The sequence below is a fragment of the Gossypium hirsutum genome, chromosome A10 (assembly GCF_007990345.1).
Source record: "Gossypium hirsutum isolate 1008001.06 chromosome A10, Gossypium_hirsutum_v2.1, whole genome shotgun sequence".
NCBI classification, from domain to species: domain Eukaryota; kingdom Viridiplantae; phylum Streptophyta; class Magnoliopsida; order Malvales; family Malvaceae; genus Gossypium; species Gossypium hirsutum.
In genome coordinates, this window is record NC_053433.1 from 3,889,936 (window position 1) to 3,902,435 (window position 12,500).

Genomic DNA, 12,500 nt, shown 5'->3' on the forward strand with positions numbered 1-12,500 from the left:
CTTGCTTCTTGTTTTATTTGCTTTTGTTGTCGCTGTTTGTTTTATTCTCTTTCATGTTTAATAGCTTTTATGGACAGTTGGTTTTTGTTGTTGACCAGAGTTTGGATATATCTGTATTCTTTGATGAAGTTATTAATACAAATAAAATTACAATTATAATAAAATATTATAACTTATAATAATGGAAAAACAAATAATTAATCTAAGAACAATACATTGTAAATAAATGTAAAACAAATTCACAACTTGAACAAAATTGAGCTTAAACTTGAGTTTCTTTAGTCGAGGATGGATCCACGAGATGCGGGGTGGTTGTCTCCTTAAAATTTTTTAAATTTTATATATAATTATTTTGTATTTTAGATTTAGTATTCACATTATATCAACGGATGCATCTAGTATCTGAAAACGAATATATAATGGATTACAAAGTATTGAACTATATCATATATATTCAACTCTGCCAACTCAAAAAAAAATTCAAAGAAAGTTATATATTTATAATAAAGATTTTTATTCTTTCAAACTCTCATTTAATTTATATGCTTTTTAATCAAGACAAACCTTCATTTCTTTGTATTTTATTTATTATATCTATCTTGTTGATTGAATAAGTGATGATCTAATGTTCTTACTCAAGAATTTTGATTGTTTGAAGTTTTAGTCCTTGGTCACATTTTGTTTCATATAATTCATTCCCTTAAACCATAAGGTTATACTTATATTAACAAAGTATTTTTCAACAGATTCTATCATTATGAGTTCGATTTTATGAAAAAGTAAGGGTGTAATTTGGGATGCCTGGTATTGAGAAATAGGACTAAGGCCAAGTTTTTTTTAATTTATTTTTTGGAATTATAATGATATTTATGGAAATTTTAGTATAGTATTAGTTATTTTTTTTACATATTAGAAAGAAATATTAATTTTATATAATATGATTTTTTCTTTTAATTTTTTTACAGTTAAATAGTTCATGCTTTTTAGAAAATATTAAATTGAATTATTTGATAAGAAGAAAAACTATCCAAGAAGAATTGACACTTTTTTACATTAGAAAAAAAAGTTATTCTGATTTAGAAATTTTACTCCCTTTGGAGTAAAATCCTGAATCTATAATTCAATTAATACGATTAATATATCTATTTAACTATTTTTTAATAAAAATTGAAGATGATTAATAGGAATTTATTTGTTGTGAGTGATGATTATTATTTTTTATATCACGAATTTCTTGATTTTGTTGATCCCAACTTATAACTTTATACATAAAAAAAACTAAATGTTTCCTAGTTTTACTTTGTGAGTGGACTAAGTCAAAAATCTTTGTCGAGAGAATTTATTGATGTATGTTTTATTTTTTTATTTTTGATAAATTTGACAAATTAAATTTTGTCTTTATTAAAGTTGCAATTTGCGTACCATTTCTTTCGAAGTTTGTTTCTTAGGAAGGTGAGTCTTATAATGTAGTCGCTAAAGATCACCATCTTAACTTTTTCTTTACTAATGATTCCAGGGAATTCTTGTCTTATTTGTTTGATTTTATGTTATTTCTAAGTTGATTGGAATATTGAAAATAAAAATCTAAATTTAAATCATCTTCATACGTCGGACTTATATTTTACTAATTTTAATTCAAACTCATTATCACATTTTCACATTGGTCTGGCCACGTAATTTAGTCCTTCGATTTAAAAAATAAAGATTTTTATAACAATTGAAAATTATTAATTTTACAAGTCTACTTGATTAAATGATATGTCATTAGCTAATATATAATGTGGCATGTTGATTTGATTTATTGTAAGTGAAGAATTGACAGGTATTTGTTTTGCAAACAAAAATTGTGGCTAAAATAATGTTATAATTGTAGAAAAATTAAAGAAGAATATCGAGATTGTTTATGCCTTTCAATTTCAATCTATGTTTATGGGGGTTTTGTCCAAAGTAATGATCCGCTATCTTTCTCACAATACAACCAATGGTTTAAGTCTTAACACTAGTCTAACACTCACCAATTTAGGAACCTTACCGTTATACAAAGACTGGATCACTCTTCTTCTAAGCTTTCCCCTCAAAAGCTTAGTTCTGCAACTCAAGTGACTCTCATGATTGCTTGCAAAAGCAATGCATACATACACATTCCTATCTTGAACAAATTTGTGCTTTGTCAAGGCCTTTTTTTGTCTTAGTTACCTTTAACCTAAGCAAAACTTAAGTTTATATACTACTTAAGTTTTACTTACATAAGAGTTATAATCTAACCACTTTTCTATAAAGTAAGGCCAAGAATCAGCATTAAATAATACTTCCACTAGAGTCTCGATGCAATCCAAAGTCTTCAACTATAGAAAGTGACTTTACTTGTTTCGCAAGTAACTAGTCTTAACCTGCAAGAAACCAATCTTCAAGTCTTCAGTTTCAATTCAATTAGTCTTCATGTTGTGGGATTTAACTTGTCCAAATATCTTCAAAACAACTAGTCTAATGTCTTTCTTCTAAAATTTGTCAACTCTTTAAAACATGCAAGTAAGGTAGTGAAACAATGTACGAAGAATTTAATTTATATATATATTTGTATTTTTCTAATTTAGGGTTTGACTTTTAATTTTTCCTTCTTTTTTGGCCTGAATATTGTTCCTTTATGAAGTGTGGAAATGAAATATCAAATCAAAATCCAATGGTGCTTTCCTATTAGAGGAATTTATAAGCTTGTCTCATTAGGGAAAAACCGAAAAGGATGTTAATATGCTTTTGACTTCCAAATCAGTTTATAGGCCAAATAGGCATAGGGAGGCAATGAAGATCGTGGAGGGGTCAAGAATTTGGGAATCATCCACCAAATAAAAATTATATATGGGTTAATTATTTGGTCAATTTCAACCCATATCTAAATTAAATTATTTAATTTAGTGCTTGTTGTGTGTATGATGTACATAAAGAACATAAATGATGTTTGCAAATTAGGATTGACCCTAAGATCCTGCCATATGAAAATGGAGATCCTGCCATATGAAAATGGAGATGGAAGGGATGCCAACTTTGATCATTGGTACGGATTGTTAAAGAGCATTATAATGAGATTTTATTAATAATATTTAGCAAACGTTTGGTTTACCGAATACAATATTACGATCCGTAATATTATATTTTTGAACGAGATTATGGTGTTTAAATTTTAATATTATGATAATCTCGTAATATAGGGTGTAATTCATTATTATATTTTTCTTAAGTAACCTAATATTATGGGCAGAATATTTAAGACAAAACTACTCTCTATTTTTATTATATTTATCAATATAATTCTTTTCATTATATTTTAAGATAAAAATAAAAAAGATTTTTTCCCTTTTTCTCTAGTAAGTTTGAAAATATTTATTTACAAGATTTTTGAATTTTTTTCTATCTATTAGGATTATAAAATGATTGACATTTGGTGGAGTAACTTGCTTTTTATCATCGTCTTTGTAGTTATCGTAATTATTTAATTAATGGGTTTATATTTTACAATAAAGACAACATAGTAAATTTATTTTAAGATAAATTTACATTTTATCAATTAAGCATTTAAATTTTACATTCTAATTAAATGAACTAAATAAAGTAATTTCACATTTAACCTATAATCTTACATTCTTATAATTTTATTTCGAAACATAATCTAAAATTCAACAATAAAACGCGCTTAAAAATTAATAATCAAATAATATTTGAGATTCTCGTAACGGATGACAAGATTACTGGCATGGACTGACTATTATATGCAAATTTCATTAGTCGAAAAAATTTATAACCGTAAATTTACTTCTCAAATTCCATGAATAGAATTGATGCTGCCAATTTGTCTATAAACATTTATATTTTGTAATTTATTTTATTTTTAAAAATATATATTTATAATTTTAATTAATTAATTAATTATAACCGTAATAAACATAGAAGAAATTATATAAAGTAAGACTCAAAACTCAAAAATAGTTAATATTGTATTGAGCCAAGCCACATTAGCATATTAATAAAATTATTTAACATGTAAAAATTTTAAGCACAATTAGAAACAAAACCCTACCAATTAGAAACAAAACCCTATTGTATGATATTTATTACATTATTGTCATTTTTACATGTGTGAATTCACTTGTTTAAAGTAAGTAACAAGTGACATCACGTTATTTGTGTCTCTTTTCTAATAATATTTCTATTTTATATAATATTTTCTCGTACTAGTTAAATTCACATAAGGTAGTATTCTTCATAATTTTTTACTTGCAATTTTCAAAATTTCAAATATATTGTTAATTGAATCAAATAATTTATATTCCTAGCATTACTTATTAGTTATTACCCAATGTTGTGTATATTATTTGTTAAGCTGATTGTGCTAGTTTTTATGGAGGTGGGGTTGAATGTATCAACAATGATTTGTGTAATGCTTGGTTTGAAAATATGGATTTGAAAATTTGAATTTAAATTTTATTTATTATATAAATGATAAAAACAGAACACATATATTATGAATAAATTAGTTGAGACTCGATATAATACAATATATAGAAAAGAATAAAATATGTATTTGTCAATTCAAAAATAATTTAAAATTTTTAAATTCATTACAAAATAAACATCTAACAAATTCACATATTAAAAAATTATCATAAATGTTACATTTTAATAGCTTAATACTCAATTTACATTAATTTTGAAATCCAATCTAAATTCTAAAATATTAGCTCCCAAAACGCTCCCTTAAAGAAGTCATTAATCTGACTGCTGTCAATCAAATTCTGAGGCTCAGGCCATGTAAATGTACATTACTTCAACGACACTGATTTTGATTCACTCACGTGACGAAAATTACCTACAATTTCATCACCTAAATTCATTTTTAATATAGAAAGATTAAGTATTGCTTCGTAAGCAAAAATATATTTCCTCATGTACACAACCTTAATCAACCATAATCGAATTAATGATTCTCCCTTTCCATTTATGGTTGGGTCTCTTTCTATCGTCACAAATGACCGAAAGATAGTTTCCTTAATAATGGCGAAAAACCATTCTTCTTCAAATGGCCAAATGCCATTTGCTTTTACTAATGGTAGAATGCTATTCATTTGTAACCGGAAAAAAGTCATCTCCTTTTTAGTTGCCTCATGACACATTTTTTTTCTTCTTTCTAAACTACACTTTCCTTAATCTTTTAACTATGTTATTAAAGGAAGTTTTTTCTTTCTGTTAGATTCGAATTTTAAAGATAATTTTATTAAGAGAGATATTTACGAACATCGAATATAAACAATAAAATGAACACAAAAAATATAAAAGAGAAGTTTATATGAACAGCTTTAGGCAATTATTGTTTTGTTGTCCTGGGTTGGGCATCTTAGATTTGATATTAATTCTCAACATATCACAAATCCTTCCTTAATTTAAAAGTAGGTCAGCAGTTATTGTTTTGTTATCCTGGGTTGGGCATCACAGATTCGATATTTAAATGTCTAACATATCACAAATCCTTTAATTTAAAAGTAGGTCAACCCAAAAACACGTGTAAATTTTTTATGTGTTTATTAAAATAATTTTAGTTTTTTTAATTATGATAAAACCCAAACCATCTTATAGATTTCGAATTATTTTGAATTTTTTTTTTATAAAAGTGGATATAGGATGAAGTGGGGCAGATTTTTTTTTAGATAATAGATATAGAGCAGTTATGGTAATAGCCTACTCCACACACTTCACCTAGCTCTACTATATAAAGTTAACATTTTATCCTTTTATATATATAACTATTAAAAGGGTAAAAATATAATAATATATTATAAAAAAAATTATATATTTTATGTTCAAATATTTTATGAAGAATTATGTTTAAATATTTATTTGACTTTATAAAAATATTAGAAATATTAAAAACAAGTAGTAAAAATTAAATTGAAGTTGAGTGGGGATGGATGCATCCAATATCTATGGAGATAGTAATGGATTTCAAGATTGTGTATTCACAGTGGAACATGATGGATGGTGGAGTAAAGCATGCCAACTATAAATCAATGGTGGGTTTGGCAATATCCACCCTCACCTCACTCCATTTTCATCCCTGCTTATTAGATGTTTATTAAAATTTTATTGACTATTCATTAAAACAATTATAATGACTTAAATTATTTCTTTACTAATTAAAAAATTAATTAAAACCTTATTTAAAAAAATCATAAACCTTTTTTTATATCAAAAGATAGATCATAAAATTAAAATTTAATGTTCTATTAATGTTGAAGCTAAGCTTTTATTGTATTAATGGAACTTGTTCTTTACCATCTACGATGAATGTTTGCTATATTTTTTCTCTGAATTATATGGTTCCATTTATTGAATGAATTAATAAATTTACCTTCAAAAAAAAAAACAACAACTCAAATTTTTGATAATAAGGTTTTTTATCAACATCTTTTTACTCAAGAGATAAAATAAGTATAGATTTTAGTTTTCTATAACTACAATTAAAATTAAAAATTTGTAATAAGATTCTTGAAAATATTTAAATTTACTAAAAATTTTCAAAAAAATAAAGATGGTTGTATTAGATATAGATTGTTTTTAAGTTAAATTATAGCTGCAACCCATTTACTATGTTTAAATTTAAGATTTAATATCTACACTTTAATTTGACATAATTTAAGTTATCTAATTTTAAAGTATTACAAGTTAATCTAAACAGCTGACACCCTTAAATGTTCCGGTAAGAATGTTGAGACAATTTTTTCTTTGAAACACACCTTCTAACTTATCATGCCGTGATAGATTTTGTACGTTAGAAAAGTGTTTTAAAGAAAAACTTATTAACCTTTTAACCAAACTAGTCAAGGATAATTACTATTTGATTTACCAATATTATTGTAAAAGTAGATAATTAAATCAAATCAAATTGATATATATATTGATTAAATTTCAAGTATGATCATAGTAAAAGGATCAAAATGAAAATTTGACCATTTATCTTATAAAGATAAAACGAAAAAGAAAAAGTAATTGACACGAGTCATGTATGAAGGAGTTAGGGTCTTAATAAATTATATATGTTATGTTGAGATTATATTCTTTTGGCTTAATGATAAATTTGACCACTAACATTTACATATTTTATTAAAATGACCCTAATTGTATTTTTGAGCATTTTTTGGCAATCAACCTTTGTTCTTCTTCTTTTTTTTTTAATTCAAATTACTTTTTTTAACAAATTTGATGAAAGTACTATTAAAAAATTTAACGGGATTATGTGGAATATTTTTAATGAGATGTAATTTATTACTTAGACAACTCAATAAAATAATTAGATATAGAAAATAATAAAGTAAATAAACAATTCACGAAGTTAGAAAAATCACTCTTAATTTAAAGAAAATGAACATAATTATCTGAAAAAAGTTTCAAAAAGTTTCAAAATAAACGCACACGTTCAATATTTTTGATTTGATTTATTAATTTTTTTTAAATCTCTCAGTAAACAAATGTATGCATTCATTTAAATTTTTTTTAAATTATTACGTTTATTTTTTTTAAATTAAGAATTATTTTTTTAATTTCATGAATGATTTATTTATTTTATTCTTTTTTACATGTAATTATCTTATTGAGGTACATAAGTAACAAATTAAATTTCATTAAAAATATTTCACATCATCCCTATTAATTTTTTTAACGGTACTTTCATCAAATCTGTTAAAAAAAGCAATTTAAAAAAAAAAGCTCAAAAATACAATTAGAACCATTTTGACAAAACATATAAATGTTAATAGCCAAATTTATCATTAAGCATATTCTTTTATTATGTTAAAAATTATCAAATACATAGTGGTCAGAGGCAAATCACCCCCCCAAATTCCTTCAAAATTTCATTTATAAGCTTTACATTATTACTTAAATTTTGGTAAAATTATGCTTCAGTCCCTTCTAAATTTGTATTTAATATTCTTTTGTAGATTTATAATTTTGATATGACAAATTTAGTAACACTGTCAATTTAAATGTCATTCATTTTACTAAAATAAATTATTTGTATTTCCTTTATAGTAATTATTCAAAAACAAATAAAAATGTAAATAGTTATAATATCTAATACAAGTTTTGTATTTTGCGTTTCTCAGTGCACATTTTTCTTTTGTATATGAAATAAATTTATGCAAGTTTTAAGCTTATATGAAAAATGTGTACCCAAATTATGAAATTTTTCTTATTTAAGTATCTATTTTTTTTTGTCAAAATAGGTACCTAGAGTTTTATTCTATTGCACATTTAAGTTCAAAGGTTACTCCCGTTAAGAAAAACCAATGATATCTTGACACATGGCATTAAAAACATAAATAAAAAATATTTTCTATTTATATGTATTTCTTTATATTTGCTTTTCTTTTTTATTTCTTCCTTCTTCCATCTTTCCTCTCACCTCTCCTTAAAAATCTAACGGCCCATTTAGGAGCGAAGCGAAAAAAAAAACTTTTAAGGGCCGAAACTAAATTATAATTTTAATAATTTATATATTTATAATTTTAAAAGATTAAATCAAATTTTTATCATTTTTAAGGTGGCTAAAGTATAATTTTTTAAAAAATTTTGAAGGGCCTAAATAAATTTTTTTTCATTTTTCTCAATTAAAACACAATGATATTATAAAGTGTAACGTAATATTAATAATGATGTTAAATATTAAATATTTGATTTTATTATATTTAAATAATATATTGATATTTAAATTTAAATATTTTCAAATTAAGTTATTTGTTGTCAGATCAAACAAAATTTAATTTGTTCAAAATTCGAATTAGTCCATAAGACATTTGAAACCTGGCCCTAAAATGAACATATTGTTTCTATATTTTTAAAAATAAATTTTTAATTAAAATTAAATAAGATATAATTTTTTAAGCCTTTTGCAACATTTTTTAAAATATTAAAATTATATACACACTCTTCGGCCCCATTGAATGCTCCTTTGATAAACCAAATGCAACGACCAATCGTTGTCCGACAAGCTACAAATTCAAAGACTTGTTTTATATAGTTATAAAAGTAAAATCAAGGACAGTACCACATTATGTAATGTGGTACAACTGCATCTTGTATTTTGGTCTCAACCTTTTTTTTTTTAATAATTGAGGAAAAGGTACATACATTTAAAAATAAAAAGTAAAATGATGATTTTATGATAGTTAAAAAATAAATATAATTTTTATGAATAAATTTAATTAAAATTTATGATAATTTGTCTAAAATAAGTTAAATTTTATGATATTAGTTTGGCATAATGAGTTTTTTGACCTTCAAATTTTATAAAAAAATTATTTTAGTTTTTTATTTAATTTTTGTATTTTTAACCATCAAACTTATATTTCTTATCAAATCACTTAAAAATAGATGAAAAAAATTAATATTAGTTAACTTTATTAATGTGAGATGAATGTGAATAATATGTCAACATTTAATTAATGTTAGTTAACTTTGCTAATGAATGAAAATGATAGTGTGTCATTCATATGACTTTCCTGTATGTATTCATCAGCAAAGTAGAATTTTTTTTTAACTTCTTTATTTATTTTAGGGTGATTTTATAAGAAAATAATTAAATTGGATTGGGTTAAAACTTAAAAGCAATTATTAGAGTTTTTTAAACAAGAGAGAAAATTTCTTCAATATACTAAAAAGAAAGGAAATTGGTAGCTATGTGAGCAATACTTTTACCGAAAAGGTCATGGTTTTGATTTTGTATATTATAAAAGAAGAAGAAACAGAAAAGAAAATTTTGAGTCACATTTGCTTCCCTCGAAAGCATAAATTCCCAAAGATACACACAAGGCCAGATGTCTCCACTGTATAGTCAGTAACGCCCCTGCCATTTCCTTTTCTATGCTATTTATGTCATGCACTTCGCTATCTGCTCTTCCCATTTTTCGTATTTAAATACCACCAATTTCCCCCCTTCATTACCCTTCTCTTCAATCTGTCTCTGTTTCCCTTATTTTCCTCTGCTTTCTTTCCTCCTTTCAAAAGAAAAGAAGAAACCATGGTTGTGCATTCACAGTCTGCAGCATTAGACCATTGCTCTTTGATCAAAACATGCAAGCCTACCACCAGTGTTTTCAAAGGAATCCCTGTGGTAGACTTGAGGGACCCTGAAGCAAAGAACCTCATAGTTAAGGCTTGTGAGGAATATGGCTTCTTTAAGCTAGTCAATCATGGTGTTCCAATGGAATTCTTCACCAGATTAGAAGCTGAAGCTCTCAAGTTCTTCAATCTCCCCCAGTCTGACAAAGACAAAGCCGGCCTTCCTGATCCTTTTGGCTATGGTTTCAAGAAAATTGGCTCTAATGGCGATGTGGGATGGGTTGAATACCTCCTCCTTAACACCAATCCTCAAATCACTTCCCTCAAATCCCTCACTGTTTTCCGAGAAACCCCTGAAATTTTTCGGTAATATGATCTCTTTTTACTGTTTTAGAAGATTGCAGATGGACTGATTCTGCCTTTTTTTTCTTTTTTCCTTTTTTGTAATGAAGCAGCTCTGCTGTGAACGACTATATCCAAGCAGTGAAGAGAATGACATTTGAAGTGGTGGAATTACTGGCGGATGGTCTGAAAATAGAGCCGAGGGATGCGTTAAGTAGGCTATTGAGAGACGAGAAGAGTGACTCGTGTTTCAGGCTAAACCACTATCCACCATGCCCGGAGCTACAAGCATTGGGTGGTAGAAACCTGATAGGGTTCGGGGAGCATACAGACCCGCAAATAATATCTGTCCTAAGATCAAACAACACATCTGGCCTGCAAATCTGTCTCAGAGATAAGACTTGGGTTTCAGTCCCACCTGATCAGACCTCCTTTTTTATCAATGTTGGTGATGCCTTGCAGGTATACACTATATAATGTCAACATTCTTCTTTCATCTAATTATTATTTCGGTCCCTCTACTTTTATAGTGTCATTCTCAGTCCAAATCACTAACACCCTATTAACTAAAGTATAAGGACTAAATGTTAAATCTGAGTATAGTAGGAGGATCTGAAATGAAATTTAACCTCCTTTTTCTAGTAAAGAAAGAGAAAATATCAAAACTGGGTTTGGATTTTGGATGATGTTTACATATATATAAAGAAAATTTTACCTTTCCATATCTATCACTATTCTTAATGAGCTCTCTCTGTCTTCCCTTTTATGCCTTGTTTGAAAAGAATACCCTTAATTTAGCCTCATATGTGGCGTCACTGCCACTTTCTAGTCTCCTACTTTATTCTATTGTTTCATGTAATCATATTTAGGAATTAATATTCAATAAATCAATTCTTTTAGGTAATGACAAATGGGAGATTAAGAAGTGTGAGGCACAGAGTGTTGGCAGAATCAATGAGATCAAGGGTATCAATGATCTATTTTGGAGGGCCACCTTTAAGTGAAAAGATAGCACCTTTAGCTTCATTAATGGCGAAAGGAGAAGAGAGCTTGTACGAGGAGTTCACATGGTGGGAATACAAGACTTCTGCATACAAATCAAGGTTGGGTGATTATAGGCTAGGCCTCTTTGAGAAAAAAACTGGTGGTGCTGCAGGCCAATGATTCGAATATAAAATTTCCTCCATTTTTAGTCAAACAGGTGCTATAAAAATGTTGACTCTACTTTCTATAGGTGGAAATGACATAGGTTGTAGCTATGTGAAATCCTATATGTGACCCAAAAAAGTTATATTAATGTACTGAATGTGTTTGATTCTCGTCCATTTACTTTTGGGAATTTCAAGACTATTTTTATAATATTTCACTTATAAATCACATTCACAAACAAGGACGTTGTCCAAATAAAATATTTATTGCATATACATTTAACTTATCAAAATAGACCACGTTACTATTTCATGTACAAAATTGAATACACATTATTTCTTTTTATATAAAAAATCATCAAGTTCCAATATTCTTATTTTCACCCATCATCCACATAAACTAAGATATAATTATTAATTTTTTAAAGTTTCCTACTTCAACTTGACATTTTTTCTTAATTTGGTACTTAAATTTTTGGGGGCCTAATTTGGTATCTAAACTCAATATTTTTTTCTTAATTTGGTATTTAAGCTTTCTTTAGGTTCAATTTAGTACCTAAATTTATTAAATGTTATACAAATTATGTATAATACTAATGGTGTTAAATTTTTTTTTTGTTATACTACAAAAATATTGTCAGTGTTAGAGAAAATTCGTGTTAAAAAAATAGGCATTGAGCTTTACTTAACGAATTAATATTAAATAAGAAAAATATTTTTAAAACCCCAAATTAAATTCATTTTCAATTTGATTTGATTTTATTCAAATTGATTTAAAGGTTCTTTTAATATAGATTTGTATCTTTATTCACCAAAAATTTCTAAAATTCCTCCATATTGAATACCTATAAAAGCTAAAGAATACTGCAGAATTCTTTCAGAGACACAATGAATTTTTCACTCTAA

The 12,500-nt window shown here is 26.3% G+C and overlaps 1 protein-coding gene across 1 annotated transcript; it reads left to right on the forward strand.

The window, feature by feature from the left end:
• Positions 1 to 9,802: 9,802 nt before the first annotated feature.
• On the forward strand, positions 9,803 to 11,771 carry LOC107885967 (gibberellin 2-beta-dioxygenase). The gene is made up of 3 exons (XM_016809742.2): positions 9,803 to 10,470; positions 10,560 to 10,908; positions 11,347 to 11,771. The coding sequence occupies exons 1-3, from the start codon at positions 10,064 to 10,066 to the stop codon at positions 11,608 to 11,610; spliced, it is 1,020 nt and encodes a 339-aa protein (XP_016665231.2). The 5' UTR covers positions 9,803 to 10,063; the 3' UTR covers positions 11,611 to 11,771.
• The last annotated feature ends 729 nt before the right edge of the window (positions 11,772 to 12,500 follow it).

Coding starts and splice junctions, on each gene's coding strand:
- LOC107885967 (XM_016809742.2), top strand. CDS start 10,064: ATGGTTGTGCATTCACAGTCTGCAGCATTAGACCATTGCTCTTTGATC. Junction 10,471..10,559: donor GAAACCCCTGAAATTTTTCG/GTAATATGATCT, acceptor GTAATGAAGCAG/CTCTGCTGTGAACGACTATA. Junction 10,909..11,346: donor ATGTTGGTGATGCCTTGCAG/GTATACACTATA, acceptor CAATTCTTTTAG/GTAATGACAAATGGGAGATT.